Genomic DNA, 26,056 nt, shown 5'->3' with positions numbered 1-26,056 from the left:
AGCAGGGCCCGAGGACAGTGCCGTGTTCTCCTGAGATGCTGTGGCGTGGGGGCCTTGGGGACCAAGCAGGCCGGCATCGTGTTCTGCTCTTCCCTGTGAGGTGCCGGGCGCGAGCAGGGGGTGCCGGGCGGTGGCCGGAGCACCAGGACAGGCTTGTTCCGAGGAGGGCGCACTTGGGCGGCCCGAGGGTGTCACGATGCGCGGGGCCCGAGGGCCTGGGGCCAGGCGGGGCCTCGGTCTCTGTGCTGCTCAGCAGCTGCTTGTCCCAGGCCTGTGGCGTGGCGGCCTGTGCCCGGTTCTGTCGACGGCGGAGGCCGCAGCCGCGCCAAGGACCCGCTGGAGTCCATTCTGCGCAGCGGGCCCGCCTGAGCCCCCACGAGGGAGCTGCCAGGGAGCTGGGCCCTGCGCCGCGGCACGGCCCTGCGGTCCCCAGCACAGGACGCCTGCACGGGGGCGGCGCAGCCTGGTGGCCCGTTCTCGCCGGCTGGCCTGGGGGGGCAGCCGTGTCTGGGGGCCCGTGAGTTGGTGCCTTCGTCTCTGCACTGCCCCTGCCATGGTGGCCGTGCCCTGGGCTGCGGCCACTGCCGGGCGTGGAGCAGGGGTGGCCTCGCTGCACCAGCGCCCGCCGGGGTCGGGGGCCGGGGGGTGCCCGCAGGGCCGTTGTCTGTTTGGCCCTGTGCCCAGTCAGCGGGTTTTGGCTCTTTTTGGTTCTCACGTGAGCGGGTCCGGGAGATGCTGGACGCTGCCTGGTGGCCTGCCCCGGCCCCTCCCCGGCTCAGGGGCGTGGCCACAGGTCCAGGGCTCTGTCCCCATTTACGAGAGGTCAGGCGGTCACAGCGGGTGAGGAGGCCTGCAGGCCCGGCTGCCATATGTCGATTGTAAAGCAGGCAATCCACCTGGGGGGGGCGCAGACGGAGGGGGCCGCCCTCCCGCCCGCCCCGGGCAGACACCCTGTGGCCCTCGCTGCTGGCGTCTGCTCTGAGGGTGAAAAGTTCAGGCCGTCCCATCTCCAGAGGGAGCCGAGGGTGGGGCAAGGCGGCTCGGTCCCCCTGGGCCCCAGGGTACGGGAGGGCCCGGCGGGCTGGTCCGCGCTCCGACGCCCCGAGCGCTCAGCGCAGGCCCGTGTGCACGCTGCAGGGCGCTTGGCCGGGCCGGCCCGGACGGACATGCGAGGGCGCAGGGGCCTCCGCCTGCCCCCCAGCCTGGGCAACGTGGGGTCACTGTTCATGGCAGTGGACGCCGTGGGTGACGGGCGCGGGAGGGTCGCGGGGACGGCCCCTCCTGGGGGTCAGTGGGCGTCCCGCTGCTGCCCCGGCACGGCCCCTGGCCGCCCCCGCCCCCCAGGCCGTGGCTGTGAGGAGCTGGAGGGCGCGGCCTCCTCCTCGTGGGTGGGACCGGGCTGCGCGCAGCTCCCAGGGCCCCTGAGGCCCCCACCAGAGCTGGCCTGGACCTCCCAGCTGTGGCCGCGGGCTCGGCGCCGCTGCCCACCCTGTGCTGGGCTCAGCGGCCCCGCAGAAACCTCGGTCCCGCCAGCGCCCGGCCCTCGCCCCGCACCAGGCCCCTGGGCAGGGATCCGACCCTTGTCCCTGAGGGGCTCCTGCGTGTTCGTCTGGCCTGTGGGGACTTGGGGACCCTGGGGGGGCCCTCCCCCTGGCTGCAGGGCAAGGGCGTGTTCGCGCCTGAGCTGTGGCGTGAGAGGTCGATGCCGGGACGGGGCGGCCTGGCCCAGTTTCTGGGAAGCCCCTTCTGTAGGGAGGACCCAGCCCCCAAGCCACCAGGCAGCCTCCCCCGGCGGAGGCCGCAGCGCGAGGGGGCGGTGCGCGCCCTGGACCCTCGTTTCCTCTCCTCCGGGCGCCGGCCGTGTGGGCAGGTGCTGGGCGGAGGGGCCTGGGGAAGGGGCTCGCCTGGCTGTCGGGGGGCCGCCTCCCAGCCCCCTCGCTGTGCTCCCGGCCTGGGCCCTGCAAAGACGCTGGGGTCGAGAGGTCACCATCTTGATTTTTATGGCCGTCTCTTGAGTTCTCACGACCCCTCGCCCTCCACGGTGACGGGGCAGGACGGGCGCGTTGACAAGGGCTTTTCAGGGGATGAAAAACGCCCTGAAAGGTCTGAATTGAGAGTCACCGAGGTGAAGCGCTTCAGCGGCTTAGCAACGGTGTTAAAACGAAGAGAAGACGCACGCGTGCATCTAGGCCCGGGGCGGACGGAAGCTGGAGCGTGGGCGCCGCCCCCCGGGGCGGACGCGGGGAGGCAGGCCTGCCCGGAGCCCTGCATCTGGGCAGCCCTTGGCGCCTCCCTCTGAAGTGGTGGGGGGTGAGTTCGTGTTTTTGCATCGCCGGTGGCCCCAAGTCCCCGAAATGAAACGCTGCCACGTCGTAAACACCGCCCTCATCGTGTGGCCTCAGTGACCACAGGCTTTGCCGGAGCGGCCTCCCCGCGGGGTCCGCTGCGCACGGGGTCCGCAGCGGCCGGGCCTCCCCTCCTCCCCGCACCCCCAGGGCCGGCGTCCCTGGGCCCTGCGCAGGGCGGGGATGCTGGCGGGCACCTTTGCTAATGGCACCCTGGCGCTCAGCCGCCTGCCGTGGGCCTCGTCCACGGTGGGTCTGGTGGCGGCAGCACCCGGCCTTAGGCCGGGAGTGGCAGGGGAGGCCTGGCACTGCCCGCTGCCCGGGGACACCACTCTGCCTGTTCCTCCGGGAAAACACTTGTATTGTGGCCCGATGTCCGCCCTGGGCTTGCTCTTCCCTGGCCCATTATCCTGGACGCGTCCTGGCGCCCGTCTGCGGGGGAAGGCGAGGCTGCTCCGCGGGCCCCCTTGTGTGGAGCCGCCGGACGGCGGCCGGAGGAGCCCGCGCGGCCCCCCTCGCTCTGCGCCCAGGGCGGGACGAGGGTCCCCGCCGGCCACCCCCTGTCGTCCCGCTGCGGTCAGTGCTGACCCCCTCCGGCGGCCGGGAGAGCGTGGCGGGGGGCGCGGGCCCTGCGGGAGTGGCGGCCATTCCCATCGAGTCCGTGCAGGGCCCCCCGCTGGGGGTCGAGTGTGGGGCCGGGAGTGTTTCGGCGCCCCCGCCCTGGCCAGGGAGGTCTGGTTGGGGGGCTTGGGGGGACTCTGTGACCAAGGAACGCGCCCCCATGCGGACACCACACTGGCGGCTGCGCATGTGCAGGGTGGGCCGGGCTCTGGAGACGGGGCCGGGGCAGCGCGGGTGCTCGACCCCCCGGAGCGGGGTGCCCAGAGCTGCAGGGACGGGCGCTGTGTGGCCTGGGGGGCCCCCTCTTCGGACCGTCATGCCATCGCTCCCTGGGCGTGGCCTGGGTGAGGCGGCGGGTGGCCCTCTGGTTTGTGGGGCCGCAAGAGGGCCCTAGAAGCGGGGACGGGGAGCTGCGGCCCCCCACACCTCCTTCCCTCCCGCAGCTCCGCCTGCCCCTCTGGCGCTGTGTGTCTGCGGGAGCGGCCCCGGGCCCGGCCCGGCTCCTTCCCCGAATGAGGGCGCCTCCTCCGCGCGGCCTGCCCCGCCTGCCCCAGCGCCCACACCCTTCTGTCTGCGCACGGGACACCTGGGTTCCATGTCCGTGCCGGGGCCGTGCGCGCTCTGGCCTGCAGCCACCCCGTCCTCCACACGGCCACGCGGACCCCATGCCTGTGCCTGCCCTTCCGCGCTGTGGGCCGTGGTCCTGGCCTGTCCGCATCCCTCCTGGGCCTGGTGCCCTCCGCCCCAGGGCAGGGCTTCTGAGCCCCTCCCCCGGGTGAGGGCAGGGCTGGGGTCCTGCCCTGCGGCTCCCTGAGCGGGCGCGGCTGAGGGGAGAGCGGTACTGAGATGCTGGCAGGGCCAGGGCGGCAGCGGCGGCCTTCAGGGCTGCGTGCAGGCTGGACCGTCTGAGGTTTCAGTCTTGGGGGGCCCTGGCCTGGACCACGGGCAGCTCTGCCCTTTGTCTCGGTGTTCCCACAGTGGCAGGAGGGTGAGGGTGGTATTTCTAGAAAACACTCTACTGTGTCTTTAAATGTTTGCCGGAAAGAAGTTCCCGAGGGGGCTCGGTGGGGGTGGGGCCGGACCAGCCCCAGGCCCCTCCTCCTCCCTGGCTCCTGGGGTGAGCCCTGCACGCACCCTGCCCAGCCACCCCCTTTCCTGCCCGGGCAGGGGTTCCTGCGGCCAAGCTTGACAGTGAGGACATCGGGGCGCTGGGGCCGCGTCTTGCGCACCCCAGTGTCCCTTTTGTCCTGAGTGCGGCGAGGGTGGGGCTGCCCTGTGTGCAGGAGTCCTCGGCCCTCCCCGCTGCATCTGCCCCGCCAAGCCCTGGTCCCTGAGGCCACCTCGGCTGCTGCACCCAGGCCCAGGGTCCCACGTGCTGCCCCACCCAGGCTTCCTGGAGGGAGGGGGTCGCGCCCCGCCCGCCACCCCCTTGCTGCAGGCAGGACGCACCCAGGACAGCAGGACCCCTTCTCTGCTGCCAGCAGAGGTCCCTTTCTGGGTGCCGGGTGTCGGCCTCCGGAGGAGCCCCCGGGGGCAGCCGAGCACCAGGCAGGCTGTGCCTGCTGCCTCCCGGCCCCTGCGCCCCTGCCTCCCTGCCTCCCGGCGGAGTCGCAGCCCCTGCAGGGGGGCCACCCCTGGCTGCCCCTCCCTGGCTCCTCCTGGAGGGGACACGCGGAAGGCAGAGCGAGGAGCCGCAGGCCCCTCTGAAGGCCGCCCCGCGGCTCCTGCGTTCCTGGCGCTTTCTGCAACTCTCGTCAGTGCTGCTGGTCTTAGGGAGACGCGGTGAAGGGCCTGGGCCTGTGGCGTCGGCCCTGACTCGCCCGGACCCCGGCCTCGGGGTCTCCTCTCTCGCTCTGCCGCGTGGGGGAGCCCCGGGCCCCGTGTCCGCCGCCGCGCCCATGACAGCGCCCGGGGGTGTCCGAGCCCGTCACGCTCTGCTGCTCCCCACCGGGACCGCTGCTGGGGCCCCGCAGGGGCCGGCGAGGACCCCCACCCCAGGGCCCGGCGCCGCCGTCGCGCCCAGTCGGGGGCTTGGAGGGAGGTCTCGGTCTGCCTGGTGAAGCGCGTTTTGTTTAAAAGGGAGGGGACGCGAGGCCTGTAAAAGGCGAAACTTCTGGGCACGTGTGACTTTTCGCTGTGTCTCAGTCCTCGCGTGCCGGTGCGTCCCTGTCCTCAGCTGCGTGCTCGCCTCATGCTGGCTTCCAGCAAGGATGTGACTTGGTGACGCGTGACAATAACGTGCGCACACGCACACGGCCACCCACCCCGCGGCCTCAGCCTTGGGCGGTGGCCCCCAGCAGGCAGACATCGGCGCTGTCCTTGCTGCTCCCGGGGGGCTCGTGCTCCCCTGCCTGATGGGCCACAGTGGCTGCTCGAGCCAAGTGTTCACGCCCACGTGCCGTTGCGGCTCACGGGGTGGGGGCGTCACACGGTGCATCTGCGTGCCGGGGCGGGCGGCGGTGTGTCTGATGCAGGCCTGGCCACCCCGTGCTCGCCCGGCCCACGGGGCCGCCGCTGTCCTTGCCGGGAGGGGTGCAGGCCGCCTCGCAGTGGGCCCTGGGGCCTGGGGCCTCCTCGCCTGCCCGGCCCCTGCCCGGCCCCTGCCCGCACGTCCCTCCTGGTCCAGCGAGGCCCTGGGGTCTCGGCTGGGCTGGCGGGTTTTGGTGGGTGCACAGCGCCCGAGTTGCACGGGAGGGCCCTGTCTGTCCTGTCCGTCGCCTGTGCCTCAGATGGGGCCTGGGTCTCAGTGGGGAGCGGGCCCCGCAGAGCCCAGGGTGTCTGTGGACTCAGCCCCGGCCTCGGAGCGGGGCCCCGCTGTGCCCAGGGCCATCCGAGTGGGCCTGCCTGTGGCTGTGGCTGGACGTCCCCCAGCCCTGGGGTCCGAGGCGGCCCCTGCCTCGCGGGAGCTGCTGGGGGCCACCGTGCTTGTGCCCCACGGAGCCTAGGCTCCGGGGCTGGGAGACAGCGGCCACTGCTGCTGTCCCCGCCTCCAGCCCCACAGTGCTGACCGGCGCGTGCCCCGGGGCTGAGGGCAGGTCCCTGAGATACCCGGAGCCCCTCCAGCCCCAGATGGACGCCCCCATGGGACCCCTCAGGTTTCGCTGCGCCCCAGAGCTGCGTGGGTGTGTGCCCCGCAGGTGACGCAGCCCAGGCGCTTGTGGCCTGGCCCCCTGGGACGTTGCCACGCGGCCGGTGTCCTGGCAGGCTGTTCAGAACCAGGTGAGGGCCTGGGCGTTCCCAGCCCCTGGGAGGTGCGGGAGGGGTCAGCCTCCACCTCACGCTCTGTTCCTGAGCGGCGGCCGCAGCCTGGGGTCTGGGAGGACCCGTGTCTGTCATGCCTGCGCAGGGCCGGTGGCCAGTGACTGGACAGACACACTCCTGCCTACCTGGCACCTCTGCGTCCTGGAGGGGCCCCCCCGGGTGGGCTGCCGTGCCTCTCAGCCCCGGCCCTGAAGCCGGTCCTGGGGTGCGCGCAGCGGGAGCGTGCCCCCCGCCCCCCGCCTGCCGGGCCGCGGCCCCTTCCTGCTGCGCCTCTGTGGGCCCCGTGGGCCGGGAGGGGCACCCGGGGGAGCCCGTCCCCCGTGGACCTGCTCTGGGCACCGCGCACGCCCTTCCCCCACGTCCAGGCCTGTGTGCCTGCCGCGGGGGGCGGGGCTCGGGGAGGGGGTTGGGGCCGCCCCCTCCCTGTTCTTGCTGCCTCTTCTCCAGGCCTGCCAAGAATGCCGGGAAATTAGGGGGAGGGGACACAGGAAATGCCTCCTTCCCTCTAAGGACAGCTCCAGCTGCAAGGGGAGGGGGCTGGGGGAGGGGCAGGCCTGCGAAAAGCTGTCCCCCGCCAAGGCCAGCCCGTGCGGCCCGGGCTGCGGGCAGAAGGGCTTTGCTCCCCCATTCTGGCCCATCGTGAGTGTCCTTGGAGGGCGGGTCGCCGGCCAGTTCACCAGCGCCCTTCTGCCCTCAGAGCCGCCGGCGGCAGGGGCCTGTCAGGCCAACTCGGTGGGCTCCCCCCAGCCGTTCCGGAAGCACCCCACAAGGGCGCGCCTCGGCCCCGTCCCGGGGAGGCCGCCGCGCAGCATTCCGTCTTCAGCCTCGCCCTGCTGGTGGCTTCTTTGCTTGGTGGCTTCACCCAGTGTCCTGGGGAGGCCGTGCTGTTCCTGGCGCCCCACATGTGCTCCTCTAACAAACGTAAGCCCAGGTTGAAGAGCCACGGAGGAGATGGGTTGCCCTTTAGGCCTTGAAAAAACAAAACAGGAGACCCGTCCCAATTAGGCCGTTTGAACCTCGGTCTCAGAGCAAGGGTCAGGGTTGGGGCTGGGGGAGAAGCCGTGGTGGGGAGGGGCGGCAGGGGCCGGTCCCTGCCGTGACCTCGTCCCGGGGAGCAGAGCGGGCCCAGACCCCGGGCCAGGGGTCGGCCATGCGGCTGTTGGCAGGGGCTGGGGCCAGGGCTGGGGCCGGGGCTCTGAGCCATCGCGAGGAGCCCGGGTCAGCGCGTGTTCCGACGACGGGGTTCCGGGGGAGGCGGGGCTGCGGGGTCCGCGACTCTGAGAGCCCTGCGCCAGCTGCTCCGGGTGGCAGGGCTGCGGCCCCGCCTCCCACTGGAGGTCAGGTGTGGTCCGAAGCGGCGGGGCTCGTGCCCCCGCCCCACACGGCCCCATCGCACGCTCAGCCCTGGCTCTCCTCGTGGCCCCTGAGGGCCAGCTGGCACCTCTCCAGGCGCAGGTCGGCCGGCAGGCCCTTTGTCCCGCCCTGCCCCACCGGCAGTGACGCCCTCCCACGGGACAGGTGTTTATCAGTCCCGTTTGTCGCTTCGTCAGTGCTCGAAAGCGACAGACATTTTGTGGAGCGTGTCCCCTCAGTTCTACTGGGGAATGTTCCGGAACCACTGTGGCAGCCCGGCCTCCCCTGGTGGGAGCTGGCGACCCGCCGGTGGCTCCAGGCTCTGCCTCTGGATCCCACGAGCGGAACACAGTCCCGTCCTCCGGGCCCTGGGAGCTGCCTTCCAGCCCAGCCCCCGGGACAGAGCGGGGAGGCCTGGCCGGTCCCGTCCTCCTGGAGCTCGGAGCCGCCTGCCGCTGGCGCGCGCTCCCTCAGTGTTGTGTCGGTTTCTATGGAGAGCAAACAACCAGGGCGTCTGCCCTTCTGGGGGCGGGGGGAGGCGGAGGCGCCAGGAAGCCAAGCAGCCCGCGTGTGGGAGGGGCTGGCCGCTGGTTCCCACTTCCTGGCTGGGAAGCGGGTGAAAGTGCCTGTCTTGCGCTGGAGCGGCCTGGACGGCCGGCCGGGCCTCCGCCAGAGCGGGACGCGCCCCCGTCGACCAGCCCGGGGGCACCTCTGGGCAGCCACCGCGAGCAGGGCCGTCCCCTGGGGCCTCTGTGGCCCCTGCGCAGGAGGTGGGGGGTTGTCGCACTCAGCAGGGCAGAGGCCTCGGCAGGTCTGGGCCTGGCGTCCATTCCACACACGCCGCCCGTGATCCCGCCCCCGTGCCCGCCCCGCCCGGCCTCCCTGCCGGGCCCTGGGCTCCCTGCGCGCCCTGCTTTCTCTCCGTCACGGGCAGGCGTGGGTGTGGTGGCCTCTGCAGAGGTGAGGGGCGGTGGCCGGGGCTCCCTGCTGAGCACGGTCGCCACCTTTCGGCCACCAGTTCCGGGGGCTTTGCCTCCAGGGGGCCTCCGCAGGGGGAACCACGCCTCAGTGTGGCAGCTCCCCGGCCGAGGGCATGCCCTCGGGCGGCGCCCAGGCCACAGTGCTGAGCAGGGCTCCTGCGCCCTGGGGTCGCTGCGGCTGGGGACTCGCCCCGGGTCACGCTTCCCCCTCCCCTCCCCTCCCCTCCCCTCCCGTGCCTCCCCCCTCAGGCTGTGCCCACCCGGGGTTCCGCGGGGGCCGTCCTCGTCCGGGCTGGTGCCAAGGGGAGCTGAGGGCCAGGACACCTGCTCTTCCGTACCAACGCGACCCCAGACGGCACCTTCCTGGTGACAAGAAGAAGAAACACCTTATTTTGCCGTTTGAATTGAGCACACAGAAAACATTTTGGCTTCCACTAACGTGCAGTTTTATTTTCCTCGTGTTTGGGCCTATGAGGATGTTCTTGAGTTTGGGGGCAGGTGGGGTGGCGGCGCCCTGGCCTGGGGCCATGCGCAGGCGTGCTCATGAAGGCCTGGCTGTGCCGTGTGGCGCTGGCGCCAGGCCGGCCTGCACCCCGGGCTGGCTGGGGTGCACGCTGTCCCCTGGGCGGCCCCCACCTGGGCCGCCTTGGGGTGCTGTTCGCAAGCGGGCTTCGAACTTCCTTTGGAAACCTTTGTTCTTACACACGTGAGAAAGCGCTTCCCACGTTCCCACGCCCGCAGCGAAGCGCCCGGTCGGGCAGCCCCCTGGTGACGCTCGAAGGGACTGTGGGGGCTCCGTGTGGCCAGCGCCCTTGGCCTTGGTGGGCCCAGCCCGGCCGGTGGCGGCAGGGCCTCCCACAGGACCATGGGCTGTGCGGGGAGCGGCGTCTGCGGCCGCTGGCCCTTGTCCCTGCCCCCGCTGAGTGTGGCCCTTCCCTCCCTCCGCTGTCTCTTGGCAGGGTTTTTTACGGCTCCTTAAGGTAGTTCCGGGTAAAAAACCCTGACAATTTAACGGGTGCTGCGAGCGTCGCTGTGCGCACCGTGAGGCGCCCTTCTTACGTGCGAGGGGAGCGCGTCCAGTTGGGCCCAGGTCCCCGGAACTGCACGGGCGTTGGTGCCCAGAACACGCGTCTGTACGTTGCTCACGCAGCTGTTTTCCGTTCACGTAGTGATTGCTGCCCCAGCCACACACACTGGCCGAGGAGCGGGAAGGGCTGGGGGCGCCCCCTCGGCCTCGGGCCACCCCGGCCCCCTGGGAGCCCCGTACTGTCCCCCTGGACTTCCTCGTCAAGCACCGTTTCTCAGAGGTGGAGTGACCAAGGATCCCGGGGCAGCCCCACCAGAGCCCGGCCCCGGGCGCGCAGGCTCCAAGGCCCTGCACGGAGGGAGGCCCCGCCCCCGGTGCCTGGAGGGGCTGCAGGGGCCGGGGTCCGGGGGGCTGCGGGCCCTCTGCCAGGTGGGTGCCCCTCGGGGGTATGTGTGTCTAGAGCGTGGCGCCCAGAGCTGGCGGCGGCGTCCCGGCCTGGGCCTGCCTTCTGTCCGCAGGGGTCCCCGCGAGGGGGCCGCGGTGCAGGCTGCAGGCCACGCTGCACAGCCTGGTTGTAGAGCAGGTGCCTCAGCTCCCCTCCCCCGCCACTGCCTTCTCTGGAGCCCCTTGTGTGGCGTTGCCAGGTGGACCGCCTGCGAGGTCAGCATTGGCACGGGGGATCGGCGGCGGGGTGCCGCGGTGCGCTGTTCTCCGTGCGTGTGTCCCGGGGTGCGTGCGGCGGGGCCGGGGACTCTGGTGCCCATGGTCCCTTTGCTGACCCCGGGCCCTTGGTGTGGCTCTTCCCGATGGCATTTCTGTGGCGGGGCCATGTCTGTGAGTCGACAAACTGAAGGCTGGAGACCCGGCCTGTCCGGCCTGGGGTCCGGCTGTCGTTGGGTCAGGGGTACATTTGCCGGGCGGCGCCCGGGGTAGCTTGGCTGAGGGGCGGATCTAGGGGTGGGGTTTGTGACTCTGTTTCGGGCTTGGAGGTCTCCGTCCCTTGACCCCTCAAAAACCCGCCGCCCAGGCCCGCTGCGTGGGGGTCTGTCTCCTGCCGGCACCCAGACCCTGGGCTCCGTGGGCACGGCCACCCTCCCACGGCGGGGGAGGGGGCGCCCCTCCGTCACCCTGGGACCTGGCTACCAGGCTCCTCCCCCTGCTGGGCTCCCCACGCCCCCACATCTTATCATAACTGAGCTGCGATGCATAATTCATGGCGGGCGCACACAGCCTTTGTGCCGGGAAGTGGGGGACGAGGGAGCCTTCCTCAGCGCGGCGCCTCGGCAGGCTCAGGCTCGCCAGCAGGAGCAAGCGGTGGGGAGACAGGGCCGGGGGGGGGGGGTGTGGCCAGGGGTACGGCCCTGTGCTGGGCCAGGCGTCCTCGGGGCGCGAACCGAGCTTGTGCAGCCAGCCCTCCCCAGGCCTCCGTGCCTGCTCTTGGCCTAGGCCTGGGAGGCCCTCAGCTCTGGGACCCCCAGGCGGCGCCTGGCTCGGAGTTGGGAGGCACACGAAGGAGGCAGGAGCCGCGGGGTTCCGGGGGCTTTGACTGCGGCCAGTTCAGCCTGCGTGGGGCGCAGCCGCGGTTCAGCAGCACCTGCCCCGTGCCCAGAGCCCATGTGACCGCACGGCGGGGAAGCAGGAAGACTCTTCCACTGAGGACCTGTCCCAGGACCACCTGCGAGCCCAGCCTGCCCGCCTGGCTGGACTTTGGGCCAAAAGAATTTTTTTCCACACCCGTAGCTCTGAGGGCCTGGCTGGGCCTGCGGGGCGGGGGCAGCCCGCGGGCTCCCTGGGTCCTTCTCAGGCCCTGCCCGGCCCGCGCCCGCGCCTGACACAGTGGCCAGAGCAGCCCTCGCTGGCGTTTCCCCGGGCCTCTCGCTTCTGGTAGACGGCGCACATGGTGTGTGTCCTCACATGTGTGCACATGCCGCACACACGTGTACTTGCATGGACACACGCCCGGAGATCTTTGTGTGCCCAAGCGTGGCAGGTGTTGTTGTGAGTCACGGACGCGGCCTCTGTCCTGGGCACAGGGCCAGGTGAGGGGGGTGGCGGCGAGGTGCCCGTGGGCTTGAGAGAGCGGCCGCGGGGTCCCCGGTCCCGGGGCCAGGCCAGGCCAGGCCAGGCCAGGCCAGGCGCACACCACCAGTGAGGAGACAGGTCTGCATGGTCCCTGGCATGGAGCCCTCAGAGGGCCGCCGTCCACGTGGGAGGCAGCGGAGGCGGGTAGGGCTGGCAGGCGCGGTGTCACGGGAGCCCTGCCTCCTGGCCGCAGGTGTGGGGCGTGAGGAGGGCCGGGCCGGGCCGGGCAGCGGGGTGGGACCCGACTGAGTGCTGCGTGTTTCGGCTGTGCCCAGCAGCCAGGGGCCCGCTCGGGTGTCAGCATCCACAGGAAAACTCACTGAGGTCTGGCCGGCACGCGTGCCCCGTGGTTGTGGGGCCCTCATGTGAGGCAGCGCCTGTGCCTGGGGCCTGGTGGGCTCTGCGTGTGGCAGGAGTTGCCCTTCGGGGGCCGTGGGTGGGGAGGGTGCGGCGGTGCCGGGTGCGGGTCCCCCGGCTGCAAAGCCCTCTCCTTGGCTAAGGCCAGTTCTTCGTCTCCAGCCGCCCGGGGACTCGGCCGCAGCGTCCGGCCTGCGTCCCCAGTTTCCTCTTTCTGCAGCTTCCCATCCGGTCTGGGTGGGGTCGCGGCTGGTCTCGGGTGAGTGCCCGCCCCACGCTGGCTGGGTGGGTGCTGGCGGGGAGACCCTCCTGCTCACCAGCCCCCGAAACAAACACTGGGTTTCCAGACCGGCCTTACTGTGCTTGGGGCTGCGGGTTGTTTTTAAAGTCCCTTTAGCAGTGACTTTCCAGTGACTGAAGGAGAAAGAACGATAGCCCCTCCCCTTCAGCCACCTGGCCCCCTGGTTCTGAAAGTGAAGGTTTGTGGGCTGGGGGGCCGCTGTCAGGACGGGCGGTGGCAGAGGGGCGCGCGGGCCCCTGCGGTCAGGACCCACGCCAGCCGCCTTCACGGAAACCCGCTTCCGGCCTTGGCTCCTGCGGCCGCCTCGCCCGGGGGCCCTGCCCGGCGGGGTGGCGAGCGGCACGGAGGCCCCCGGGCGCCATGGGGGCGCGGCCCCTGCTGTCCCTCCGTGGAGGGAAGGAGCAGCGAGACGCAGACCCAGTGGCCCTTTCAGCTTGCTGCTGCTGCTGCTCTGTCGTGGAGCTTGGGGTGGTTTTCCAAATTCAGCGCCCACTTCCTCTGGGCCCACACCAACCAGGGAGCAGGTTAACGTCAGCTGACGGGACACGAGACGCCAGTCGTCGCGTGGGCGGCGCTGATGGCCTGGTGGGAATGGCTGTGTGCTCCCCGGGCCCGCGGGGTGGGGGTGGGGCCCTGACCGGCGCAGAGCGGGGTCCCGGCGGGAGGGCGGCGCTCACCTCCAGCGACGCAGTCACAGGGCGTCCATGCTCCCTGAGAGGACAGCGCCTCACGGGACTCACTCGGGTCCTGGGCAGCGTCCCTCAGCTGGAGACCCCGGCCAAGGGGACAGAGGTGACGAGTGATGTGTCCCTGCCACAGACGTGCCGGCCCTGCCTGTCCTCGCGGGGGCCACGCGTGCCCGTGGCCTCTGTCCCAGGTGTGCAAGCCTGGCCTGGGGGCTGGGCGGGGGGTGCGGCTGCGTGGCCCTGGTGGAGCCGTGTCCTGGGCCATTGCTGCCCCGGCAGCTTCCTTTCTTCTCTGGACCCCAAGGTGCTTCCTCGCGGGCGCTGTGTTTGTAGGATTTTAACACGTCGGGCGCTGAAGCTGGGGATTCACAGCCTGGCACCGTGCGCACCTCGGGGCTCAACGGGGCTTCCAGGCTGCCTCCCGGAGCCCCCTCCTCCGCTCCTGGCCTGCACCTTCCCAAGAGCTGCTTCTGGTCTGCAGCGCCCGCTCCTGTTCCCCATCCCGCCAGGACCGGCCCGGCGCTGCGCGCGCTCTCCCCCTGCTCAGGCACCCGCCCGCTTGGCGTGGCGTCCAGGTCGGCGTGCCCCTGTGGCTGTCTGCCCACACGCCGCCGCGCCAGCCTCGGTGGTCCCTGCGCACTGTGGGCACGGGCTCCCCTGGGTGGGTGGCCCCCGGGGGCCGGGGTGTTCGCTCCAGAGCTCAGCTCCGCGTCCTGGAGATGCCCTGTCGTCCCCCCACCTTGTGGCTGGAGTGTGCGGTGAGGGGTCCGGTCTCCCTGCTCAGGGGCCTGGGGGGCAGGTGCGGCAGGTGCCCCTCACCCGCTCTTCGGGGCTCCCAGCCTCCAGGCCCGGTGACGGGACCAGCGGGTCGGGGCCCCGGGGCCGAGGGAACGGCGAGGCCTGGGTGCCGTCCGGCTGGCCCTTTCCCCGAAGAGCCCGCGCTGCCCTCTGTGCCATGCGCTGGCTCCTTTTCTGCGGGCCACTGAGGGACAGGGCGGTGACAGGCCCCTCTGCACCGAGGCCCGGCCTCCCCCCAGCGCCCCTGGCCCTGGCCAGGGCTCTCCCCGCAGGGTCGCGGCTGCGCCCACGCAGCCCTGTCCTACGCGCGGGCTTGAAACTCACATGGCTCCCGGAAGTCTCAGTAGGTTGGTGTGGAAAGGCGCAACTGTGCCTTGCTCTCCAGGGGTCTGGGTGGCCCAAGCGCTTGATGGGACCTTCCCTCCCAGTCCGTGGTGACTTCCCGCCTGGAGGCATTGCCTCAGCCCGACTCCACGTTGGACGGACGCTGGGAAGAGAGCAAGCGGCCCTTGACTTTTGTCTCCGAGCTGGGAAGCAGACTCGTCGCGGTGCGAGTCCTGGGAGGGCCCCTTCCCCTTCCCCCAACGCGACGCCTGTGGAGTCAGCAGCGCCCCTCGCGCTCCGATGCGCTCACGCCGGGGTGTCGGGCGTCTCCTCGCCTGCCGGCTCCGGGGCTGGGGTGGCCTGCTGTCTGCTGGGCGCTTCGCGAGGCGCCGGGGGTCCACAGGCGGCAGCAGAGCCACGCCTTCCAAGCGCCCTGACTCCTGCGCAGCCTCTGCGTCCAGGCTGGAGAGGCCCTGCGGCCTTTCAGCTGGTGGGGGGAGGGGGGGCTCCGACAGTGGGCGGGGCCTTCCCCTGAGCCCCGCCCATGCCGCCCGCCCCCCACACGCTGGGCCGGGCCATGCTGCTGTCCGAGGGGATGCAGCCCCGCCATCTGGAACACGGCCAACGCCGGGGGCCTGTCCCCAAAGGGCAGGGAGCACCTCCTGGGGCGCACGTGCCCGGGTCTCCCGGGACCAGCTGCGCTCCCGGTGCCCAGGCCCCCCTGCCGGCCGGCCTCCTGGCTCGGGGACAGCGGGCGCGCCCTCCACGGAGCCCGTGCTGCAGCTTGGACCGGGGCGGGCCTTGCGCCCTGCGGGCCTGGCCTCACAGACCGCCCTCCGACCGGGCGGCCGTCTTCCCCTGGTGGTTTTGCTGGGAGACCTGACGCCCCAGGCAGCCGCATGACGTCTGGGTGCTGGTGTCAGGGGCCCGCATGGCCGCTCGCGGGCGGCAACTCCGGCCTCCGCCGGGCCGACGGGGAGTCGGGGAAACCACTGACCTCGGCGGTTTGGTTTCCAACCAACAATTCATTTCACTTTTTCTAAGTAGGTTTTTTCCACAACATCTTTATTGAGATAATTTACATGCCATGAAACTCGGCCCTTCCGTGACCTCGCACAGGCCGGGGGTGCTCACGGTGCGGCCACCTTCCTGGCCGTCCCCAGAGGATGTCCTCATCCGCCCGAAGGAGCCCGCTGCCCTGTCACTCTGGCCGCCTGGACCCACTGTCCTGGGCCTTTCCTGTGACGAGGGCCTCACGCCGTGGCCTCGTGTTGGCTCCCACGGAGCAGCGCTGCCAGGTCTCTCCCGCAGCAGCAAGTGTCCGGGTGTCCGCATGCGTGGACAGCTGCCGCCCATGGGCATTGGACGGCACCCTCCTCGGTTGCTGGGGATGCTCCCACAGGCGCCGGTGTGGATGAGTGGTTTCCAGCATCGAGTCCCTGCGCTGGCGCTGGCGTGGCGTTGCTGGGTCACGTGAGGACTGTTTCCCTCGGGTGCCTCGCACACTGTCCTTGGCGGCCCCGGCGCAGTGGACCCCCCCCCCGCCCGCTGTGTAGGCAGGCCCTCGCCCTCCCCGCGGGCACCAAACCCGTGCCACCCATCCCAGTGAGCGCGCCGAGGCCCCTTGCGCACCCTGCAGTTCTCTCTGTGGGTGACGGTGGCTCCCAGTGCAGTTGTCACAAGTAACAGGTCCCCCAGGGCGGCACCGAGAGCCCCCCAAGGGCTCTAGTCCCTCTCTGTTCTGTTCTTTTGGGTGTTGACCAGGAGCGGGATCCGGGCCGCTGGGTCGCCGCAGTGGCTGCACCACGTCGCGTCCCCGCCGGCCGTGCGCGGGCCCCTCTGTCCCCCCAGCGCCCGCTGCTTCCTGTGCCTGTGGTCGTGGCACCCCCAGCAGGGGGCTCCCTGTGGTGTGGCCCCCGCTCCCCAGCTGGTGTGCGCTGCCCACGCGGCGCTCGGCAGGGGCGCCTGCTCAGGTCTCTCGGCTTTTTTCAGTTGTGCGTGTGCACGCGCGTGCGGCGCGGCTGCCCTCACTGCCTTCTGCGCGCGGGCCCCACCCGACAGCCTGGCCTGCAGGCACGGCCTCCCGCCCGTGGGACGGGCGGTCCCTCCACCGGCCGGCCGGGCGCTGTGCTTTGCCGGGGCTTCGCCTGGGTGGGCTGCCCCCGCCCGCCGGTCCTGTCTGGTCTTCTGTTCCTCGTGCTTCAGTGTCACCTCAGCAGTTTGGCCAGCGTCACAGCTCCTGCGCCCGCCGCGGCAGCGGGCCCCGAGGTCGCGGGGGTCTCGGAGAGGCGGCTCGGGGCGTCCCGGCAGGACCCGCCTTGCGGCCACGGGGGAAGCGGGGTGGTCGCAGTGGCGCTGCTGCCAGGCCGGTGCGGGCGGGCTCTCCGGCCCGGCCGAGCCCTGCGAGGCTGGCATGGCTGCCTCCCGACGGGGCGCACGGCGCGGCCGCCCCCCAGGGAGGCTCTGTGTCGGCCCCTCGTCAGGGAGCTCAGGGACCCAAGTGTTGTTTCGGCTGTGGGGGCGTGGTCAGCGGGCGCCTGGCGCCCCGGCCACCCCGACGCTCGTCCCGTGGTGGCTGCAGCAGGGCTGCTCGGTTTCTGCCGCCAGGGCCGGCCCCTGGGCCCACCTCCCGCCACAGCACCGGGGCGGCCAGGCGACGGCGACCGCGGCCCTGTCTCTGGGGCGGGCCTGGCTGCTCGGCGTCCGCACGTGGGCTTCGCCCCGAGACTGGGTCCCGCGCGCCCGGCCGAGGGCAGAGGACTGGGGCGGGCGGGCGCCTGGGCCTCTCAGGTGGGTGTGGCCCGCCCTGCAGCCCAAGCGTCTGGCACCCGCAGAGGCCTCCCTGAGGTTTCTCGGAATCGGCGCCTGCGGCTTTGCTCTCGGTGAGAACCCTGCGTTTCCTGCCCGTCTGCCGGCTCCGACAGGAAGCCCCACCCTTGCCCCGGAACTGACCCCGCCCGGCTGTGCTCAGGTGGCAGTCGGCGCGGGCTGCAGGCCGAGGGCCCGGCCTCCCCTGACAAACAGCAGCAGGCGGGCCCGTCCTCCCGGAACGGCTGTCTGGGCCCGCGCCCGCCGTCCAGGGCTGGCTGCGGGTTCGCCCCCGAGACGCCTCCCGGTGCTGGGCGGGCAGGCGTGACCGCCGGCGGCTGCTCCTGCCCCAGGAGCGAGGCCCGTGTGGCCAGCACCACTGTGCCCCCGGGGCTGAGGGCTGCAGGCATCCTGGGGTGAAATGGGGGTGGGGGCCTCTGGCGTCCCCACCCCCACCCCACCCCCCGCTTGCCCTCGAGGGGCAGCAGGGCTCACGGCGGCCCCGGTGGGCGGTGGGCCCGTGCAGGCGGGCACACGCATGCCCATGAGCGCTGGCTGTCCCCCTGGTCTGGATGGGGCCTTCCCTCGACCTGGGGGCCTCTTGTCGGGGTCTGGCCTGGCCTGTCACTCGTTTCATAGTGACGACCACAGGTGAGCAGGGTGCCTTGCCTGACCCCTGGCCTCCCACCCCAGGGAGGCCAGGTCTCTGGCACAGTCTCCCCTGAGGAGTCCGAGTCCCTGGAGGTGGGAGGGTGCCCACCTCCGCTGTCTGCCCCGGGGCCAGGCCTGGCAGCATGACCGGGCGTTGTCCCGGCAGCCTTTCACCCTAAGTGGCCTGTGGTGTGGACCCTCGCACGGCCACGCTGGGTGCTCACAGGAGCCGCTCGACAGGGCTGGGCCCCTCAGGCCACGGCTGGGGGGCACCTTCCGTCTCTGAAGACCTGGGGAGAGACCCCGCGCCCCCGGGAGTCCTGGCTGGGAGGCGGCCCTCCCTTGAGGGCCTCTTGGACCCCCTGCCGACGCGCTCAGCTCACTGGTTGCAGACGGTGTCCTGTGTGTTGGGAATGTTGCTTTGGAGGGGTTGTCGCCGTGGGCCATTCATTGCCACCCCCCACGGTGCAGTGGCCCCAGGCCCAGAAGCAGATTTTGAAATTAGTTTTTTGGGGGAAACCCAGCCCTCTGGGGACGCTGTGCGAGACCCCTGGAAGGTTTTGGGCTGCCTGACAGAGGCCCAACCTGGCCAGGGACCTGCCCCAGGCAGGCTGCTCTGCAGAGACCCGGAAAGGGCCCTGGCTCCTGCCGACTGTCCGGCTCGCAGGCCCCGTGCGTTCTTGGGCCTGCGGTGAGGGCCCGTCCTGCCGAGGGCCCGCTGGGTCCTCGGTGCCCTCCTGGGAGCTCTGTGTTGCGGGGCGGGGCTGTGGCCGCCGGCCAGTCCCGCACACGGGCTGGGGCGGAGCAGCCCTGGACGCGCCCCCTGCACACTGGGCTCCGGCGGCCGGCAGACCCTGCCCAGGGTGTGGGTGTCGCCCGAGGTGCCAGTGGGACCGTTTGTGTCACTCACAGGTCTCCTCCGAGCCCCCAGTCTCCATACGAAAAACAGACGACCCTCCCTCCCAGCACCCCACGTCTTCGGAGAAGGACAAGCAGTCAGGCTGGCTGCGGACCCTGGCCAGCTCCTCCAGCAAGGTGTGGGGGCGGACGAGGGTGAGGCCTGGTGGGGGCGAGGGGCGGGGCTGCCAGCACCCTTCCCTGGCCTCTGACCCCGGCTCCCCCTGCCCCTCAGAGCCTGGGCTGTGTTCACCCGCGCCAGCGCCTCTCCGCCTTCCGACCCTGGTCCCCTGCGGTTTCTACGAGTGACAAAGAGCTCTCCCCACACCTCCCAGCCCTGATCCGAGACAGGTAAGGGCCCCCTGCTCAGCAGCCAGTGGTCCCCATGGGCCCAGGGACGGCAGGGCGGACGTGGCCCTGCCGCCCAGGGTGGACGCAGTTCGGGTGTCGGCGCCTCTGGCCTCGGGGCTCCCCTCCGGGTGCTGCACAGCGAGGCGCCAGGTGCACCCCGCCTGCTCGCGTGGCCTGTGCATAACCGCCTCTCCCGCACGCTCTGGCACCCGACTGCCCGCTGAGCTGCCCTGGGCTGCGGGGCAGGGACCACCCCTGTTGGAGTCGCCGGTGGGGTGTCTCTGCAGGGTGTGAGGGCAGTTTCCAGGCTTCAGGCCCGGCCCCAGCTGCCTGGCACGGCGAGTGTTGGTTTCAAGGGGCGTCAGGGTGAGCTCATCCAGAACTTTCCGAGCGTTAGGATCCGGCCGCGGCCCACTCGGGGCGGCCGTGCGTCAGCTTCCCGCTTCTTGTCCTGCGCACTTGTGGTCTGGGCCCCGGGGTGGGGGGGTCGGTGTCGGTGTCGGTCGCACCTGCAGTCCCAGTGACCATCTGCCCCCGCAGCTTTTACTCCTACAAGAGCTTCGAGACCGGCGTGGCCCCCAACGTGGCCCTGGCCCCGCCTGCCCAGCAGAAGGTCGTGAGCAGCCCTCCATGCGCCACCATCGTGTCCCGGGCCCCCGAGCCCCTCGCCACCTGCGTCCAGCCGCGGAAGCGGAAGCTCACCGCGGACACGCCTGGGGCCACAGAGACGCCAGCGCCTACGGCTGCCCCGGAGGACGACAAGGACTCGGAGGCCGAGGTGGAGGTGGAGAGCAGAGAGGAGTGTACGTGTGAGCCGCCGCCGGCTGGCCCTTCCTGGCGGGGGCTGTGGCGCGTGCTCACCTGTGACCTGCACCTGTTTCTGTTTCCACAGTCACCTCCTCCCTGTCCTCGCTCTCCTCTCCGTCCTTTACCTCATCCAGCTCTGCCAAGGACCTGAGCTCCCCAGGTGTGCACGCCCCGCCGGCCCCGTCTGCGGCCCCTGACACCGCGGCCCCCGCCGATGCCCCGAGTGGGGGGCTGGAGGCGGAGCTGGAGCACCTGCGTCAAGCCCTGGAGGGCGGCCTGGACACCAAGGAGGCCAAAGAGAAGTTCCTGCACGAGGTGGTGAAGATGCGCGTGAAGCAGGAGGAGAAGCTGAGCGCCGCCCTGCAGGCCAAGCGCAGCCTCCACCAGGTGAGCGCCCGGCGGGCCGGGCTGGCTGTGCCTCTGGGGCTGTGGACGAGGGCAGGCGTCTGCGAGGAGCCCGAGGCGGTTCGCACTCCACTGTGCCGCGCACAGGCCAGCGGGCCTGTTGTCCACAGGAAGCGGCTCTGTGCTCCAGGGGTTGGCGCCGGGCCCCAGCAGCGGGGGTGTGGGCGTGACGTGCGGCCCCGGAGCCCGGCTCGGGAAGCAGGGGCGCTGGGCACTCGCCCGCCGGCCCGCACACGCTCCCCTGGCAGAGGGGCTGGAGGCCTGATGTGGCCTGCGCCCACCTGCACCCGCTCGCGCCGCGCGGGCAGCCAGGTCCTCGGGGGGCCCTGAGCGCGGCCAGGCTCCCGGCTCGGCGTCCGCCTTCCCTCGCTCGCTCGCTGCTTCTCTGACGAGCGAGCAGCAGAGCGAGCGGCAGCCGAGAGCTCCCAGCGCCTGGGGGCGGGCGGGGCCTTCACACCAGCTTTGCTGAATTCACACCTCTGCGGCGTCTGGCAGCTCGGGAAGGCTTCACACGTGGGCTGCTAGCACAACACAGCCCCGCGGTCCCGAGAGCCCCGGGGTTCCAGACGCTGCCGCCCCCCCCGCCCCCCCCACTGTGCTCCAGGCTTCAGGCTCAGGAGGCGCCCCCTCCCTCCGTCCTGGTTCTGGTTGGAGGTGTGACTTCCCACATGCATATTTATAAGCACGTTTGCAGGGGTGAGTCACTGATAACCAGCTGGAGAAGGCACTCACAGGGGGCTGTTTCCATGGGGCTCGGCGCGCCTGCCGCCGGAGCCGAGAGAACCCCTGGCTGAAAGGAAGTCCCAGGGAGCTTGGCGCAGGGAAGGGGGTGCATTGGAGGCCCCTTGGCCCTTTCCGAGGGCTGCGGCCTCCCCGTCAGACCCTGGGCCCAGAGCGGGTGCTGGCGGGAGCATGGGGCCGTGGCTCGCAGAGAGGAGGCGGGGCCCTGTGGGGATGGGCCCGGAGGCTGTGGAGCCGGGGGAGTCCCAGCAATGGGGCGCCTCTGGCGTCGCGGGTGCCCTGACGCATCCCAGGAGGCGGGAGGGCGGGCGGAGCGTGTGGCTTGAGTTGCAGCGGGCACCCTGGAAGGGGTGTGGCGTGGCGGGCAGGCGGGCGGAGCTGGGGGCCCGCAGGGTCGGACGGGCCGTGACGCCAGCCTCGCCCCAGGAGCTGGAGTTCCTGCGCGTGGCCAAGAAGGAGAAGCTGCGTGAGGCCACGGAGGCGAAGCGCAACCTGCGGAAGGAGATCGAGCGCCTGCGCGCGGAGAATGAGAAGAAGATGAAAGAGGCCAACGAGGCCCGGCTGCGCCTGAAGCGGGAGCTGGAGCAGGCGCGGCAGGTGCGGGTGTGCGACAAGGGCTGCGAGGCCGGCCGCCTGCGCGCCAAGTACTCGGCCCAGGTACGCGGGTGGGCAGAGGGGCTGAGCTGGGGCCGGGGGTCCCGGAACAGCCTGCGCGGCCATCCGACTGGCCGGCACGCGGGGCCCCGGGGCGGTGGGCTCGGCGGTCCCTCCCTCGGCCTCACTGAGGCTCCAGGAGCTGGGCCTGGGCCGGGGGAGCCCCGCCTCGCCCCTCGGGCTCCTCGTGCCCAGCTGGTGGCAGGAGCTGGTCTGGACAGACACCCCGCCCGAGAGGCCCTCCCCAGCCCGGGCGACGGGGCTGCTGACGCTCAGGGTGTCTTTCAGATCGAGGACCTGCAGGTGAAGCTGCAACACGCGGAGGCCGACCGTGAGCAGCTGCGCGCCGACCTGCTGCGGGAGCGCGAGGCGCGGGAACACCTGGAGAAGGTGGTCAAGGAGCTGCAGGAGCAGCTGTGGCCGCGGCCCCGCCCCGAGGCCGGGGGCGGCGGCAGCGAGAGTGCCACGGAGCTGGAGCCCTAGCGACCCGCCGCCTGCTGTCCCTGGGTTCGCGGCGGGGCCGGGCCGCTGGGGGCTCTGCGCGGGGCGGGGCGCCCCGTTCCCAGCCCATATAGCACAACGTCTTACTGTGCCTACAACCAAGCGAGTGTTTGGAACCACATACTTTTGGAATCCACTGCAAAATTTTCTACTGGCCAAGTTCAAGCGAGCAAGCTGGGTCCCCACCTGTGGCCGGAAACAAGGCCAGCTCGGTGGCTGCAGCCGGCCTCTGCCTGCTGGAACGTTCTAACATTTACACTTTTGTTATAAGCTATTTAAACCAGTAAGAAGACTTGATATTCAGAAAAGAAATCGACACGTTTTTTAATGACTAACTTTTAAAAGCCCCACCAACACGTGACGCCATTTGAGGACCCACTGAGGGGCCGGGGCGGCAGCTGCCCGCCCGGCGAAGCCATCACAGCTCCCCTGCGCCGGCGGCTGCATGAGGACAGGAAGGGCTTTTCTCCAGAGTCTATATTTTTTCAGCGACAAGGACCCGGGTCTCCCGTGCTGCCGCCCGGAAGAGCGAGGAGAGGGCGCCCTGAGCTGACACTGCCGCCTTACGCCCGCCGCCCCGTCCCCGTCCCCGTCCCCCTCCCCGTCCCCGTCCCAGTCCCAGTCCCCTCGGCAGGTGTTCCCGGGCGCCGCCGGGGCGCCGCCCACTGGGAGGGGACAGCGGACCGGCTGCACCGCCCGGCCGGGCAGCCCCCCCTCCCCTGGGCAGACGTCGCTCCCTCCTGGGACTGAGGCTGCAGCATTGGAACAAAACAGCATTATTTCACTTTTTCTTTTTCTTTTTGTTTGTTTGTTCATTTAAACGTATATTTAGAACTGCACTTTGTCACACATCTTCCCTCCCGTTTTTATCCCCTGGCTGACTGAGGTTCTCACTTTCCGAACGCTGAAGCCGCTGTTGCTAGAGCCGGCCGCCGCGGCGCTCCGGCGCTCGGCAGCCCTCTGGTGCTGTCGGACAAGGGATCGCGGGACGCGAAAGCTGGACTCGGGGGGTAGTTCTGTGCCTTCCAGCATCTTGTGCAGCCAGCCCGACTCGTCTCTTACCCCCAGATGTGTCTTCAGTAGCAATCGACTCTGCCACTATCAAAATAAGTTCCTTGCATTTATTCCAAATAATCTCGTTTACTCTCGACTGTTTATGCAAGTTGTAGAAGGTTTCCTACACCCAGGCTCGACCACGATTTCCCGGTAGACCAGAGGCGCTGCCTGCCCGGACGCGGCGGTGGCGGCGGTGGCGACATGCGCGAGGAAGACCGTCCCGGGACTCCCGCCGGCCTCCGTTCCCGCGCCGCAGCCTCTGTGCGGGCAGGCCGGCCCAGGGCGGAGATATGGGTGCTGACGTCCCCTGTGGGGTATCGCCCTTGGTTTACTGGGGGGCCCGGGTGCCGCTGGGCCCCCTTCTGAAGTGCAATGCAAAAGGGACACCGTGTATACGCAGCGTGTGTTTGGGTTTTGTTTTTCTTCTTGCTTTGTGTTCTTTCGCAGTCAGTAACTCTGTATGCATGGGATGGCAGCCTCTGCCACACGGACACCCCTCGGTGGGCATTATCGCCGCATCGTGTAAAGGCTTGGTTGCTAGGCGACTGTCAGAACGCCATGTCGGCCTTGTTTTTCCAGAGTTGTGTTATTTTCGGTCATTTTTCAAGGGAAACTAAATGGCTTAGTTGGAGCAAAGCTTCACGTGTGTCGGTGTGCTTCTGTGCGACGCGCTGCCCAGCCTGGGCGCTCCGTGGCCCCCGAGCTGCCAGGCTCCGGGGGGGGGTGAACTTTCTAGGTGGTGCTCCAGGGCGCGGCCCGTTCCACCCCTCCGGCACCTCTGCGGGAGGAGCTGGACAGGCGGCCGAGGCGCGTCTCCTGGGGCTGGGGGGGTGTGCGAGGCCCGGGGCCGCGGAGCCACAGGACGCGAGGCGGACGGTGGGCTCCCGTCACCAGCAGCTTGACCTTCCCTGGCAGCTCCCTGAGCGAGGCCGGCGGGCGGGCGCGGGTGTCGGGTGTCCGCCACCTCTGCCCTGGGCGCACCCGCGGCTCCCGGCCTTTCCAAGGCCGAGGAGGGATCTGTCTTGTGGGCTGTTGACTCCCCGTGTGTGGCACTTGTTGTCGGACGACTGTGTATTTAGTTGAGTTACTCATTTTTTTGTGCTGGAAGAGACTTCACGAAGGGAAATACAACAGCAATAACACATCATGGAGCAGCTAACTCACACCCGAGACTCCGCTTCCGTTCAGAACTGGCTGGCGACAGACCTCGCCTGTAAATACTCCCGTTACACTCTGTATCATACGTGTACAGGGGGGTTCCGGAAACCCTTTCTTACCTGGTAGTTGTCTTGTTTTCTGGGTGGTTTTCACGGAACATGCTCCTCCACCGGAAGGGGCTGGGGAGACCCTGCCCCTCGGGCGCCCAGCCTGCCCAGCCCCGTTCACGGGCGCCCGAGGAAGCATGTTCTTGCTTCAAGTCAGGAGTCACGAACGACCTTTTTTTTCGATTAAGGAAAAAAAAAAAACACAGCTCTACCTTTGTATCCGCCAGGAGCGTCCGCATCGCGTCCCCATCCCTCCTCTGCTGCTGCTAATGACGATATGATGACTTACTCTACTATCCGAAAACTATTTTTATGTAATTAATGTATGCGCTCTTGTTTATAAATGCCTGATTTAAAAAGAGACCGCTTGGCATATTTTCTCTCTTCCGCTCTGTCCCCGTTGTGCCTTGGCGCCCCTCCCCCAGCCGTGACCTTGTGCCACGGAGGGCATGGCGCGAGCTTCCTGCCCAAGCTCAGTGCTGTGCACCCGCCTTGCCTGGCCCCCCAGAGCCAGCCCATGTCTCTAATGAGGGGGGTGGGGCGTCAGAACCCTGGACCCCAAAGTGTTACCCTGAGGGAGAAGCAGAGGCCCCCCACACGCCTGCCTGGCTCTCGGGAGGCTTCCCCAGAGCCCGCCGCGCTGGCCCGGGCGCCGGGCTTCCTTTGGGCGCCCATACCCGCTTCCCGGCCCCGCCACAGCCTCTCACTGGTCACTGGGAGAGGCTGGCGGGCGGGAGCTCGGGTGCAGCCCAGCCCAGGCCCACGCCACCGCCCCCCGCTGGCTCCTGCAGCCTCGGGGAACCCCTGGACCTGGGACCAGGGGTGCTTGCTGCACGTGCACCACCACGCCCGGGGGGCCTGAAACTGCCCACGTCGCTGCGGGGCTGGCCAGGCTGGCAGGGGGGACCGTGGGGCCCGGGGTGACATCACGGACAGCCTGGGCCCCCGACAGCTGCTGCTTCTGGGCCAGGAGGCGGGCGGGCCCGGCGGGTGCAGGCCGGGATCCCTGCCTGGGGTCCTGAGGCCCCGCGGGGTGGGTGGCCAACGCCTCCGTGGGGCACCGCCATCCCCACCAGAGCTGCCCCTCAGCCCAGGCTCCCCCTGAACCCGGCCCTCCGCGCCCTCCGCGCCCCCCCCGCCCCCCCGTTGTGGGGCTGGAGTCCGGGCAGGCTGGGCGCCAGGCTCTGCCCTCCGCGGGGCACCATCCAGACCCCCACACCAGGGGAGGGAGGACGGGGTGACGGTGGGGCGGCCAGACTCCGGTCCGCGTTCCCGGGGGCCCCAGGCCCTCTGTGGCTGTGGTGTGGCCGAGGGGCCGAGTGCAGCGGGGTGGGCCCCGGCCGCCTGCCTTCAGGGACTGGTCCAGACCCGCTGTCATCGCCCACCCCAGAGCTGCCAGGCGGGGCCGCTGTGAGGCCCGGGCGGGGCGGGGAGGGGCGGGCCTGCGGCAGGCCCCCAGGAGGCTGGTCCTGCCGGGAGCTGCGGGCGGGTGTCCGCGTGGCCCTGCAGCGGGGCCAGTGCCGGCTCCCAGCTCCGGGCTCCCGGCTCCATCAGTGGCCAGGCTGCCCCAGGCTTCGCTTCGGGTATGAATTTAGAGCCTGAAAGAGGCCCTGGCCACCCCCAACGCAGAGCAGACAGGATGGGTGTCCCCTGGTGTCAGAACTCCTTCCCCTGCCATTCTAGGGGGGGTCAGGGAGCTCCTGTGGGGGGAAGGGGAGGTCAGCATAGGGGAGCCACCGCGGGGCGCGGCCTCTGCCACCGGTGCCTGGGGGCGACGTCAGTCCA

The 26,056-nt window shown here is 70.6% G+C and overlaps 1 protein-coding gene across 1 annotated transcript in view; it reads left to right on the top strand.

The window, feature by feature from the left end:
* SKI (SKI proto-oncogene) overlaps positions 1-24,628 on the top strand; it is a 49,244-nt gene extending 24,616 nt beyond the window's left edge. The window contains exons 2-7 of the mRNA XM_054584058.1: positions 18,507-18,629; positions 18,727-18,842; positions 19,383-19,645; positions 19,735-20,036; positions 21,222-21,452; positions 21,738-24,628. Of these exons, the coding sequence (XP_054440033.1) occupies positions 18,507-18,629; positions 18,727-18,842; positions 19,383-19,645; positions 19,735-20,036; positions 21,222-21,452; positions 21,738-21,932 (1,230 nt within the window). The 3' untranslated portion in view covers positions 21,933-24,628. The remainder of the gene's footprint in view (positions 1-18,506; positions 18,630-18,726; positions 18,843-19,382; positions 19,646-19,734; positions 20,037-21,221; positions 21,453-21,737) is intronic.
* The last annotated feature ends 1,428 nt before the right edge of the window (positions 24,629-26,056 follow it).

Source organism: Pteronotus mesoamericanus, unplaced genomic scaffold (genome assembly GCF_021234165.1).
Source record: "Pteronotus mesoamericanus isolate MK-2021 breed Mesoamerican mustached bat unplaced genomic scaffold, CSHL_Meso_final contig_1193, whole genome shotgun sequence".
Taxonomy (NCBI): Eukaryota; Metazoa; Chordata; class Mammalia; order Chiroptera; family Mormoopidae; genus Pteronotus; species Pteronotus mesoamericanus.
Note: the sequence above shows the minus strand (reverse complement) of the source record. Positions and strands in the feature narration are given on the sequence as shown.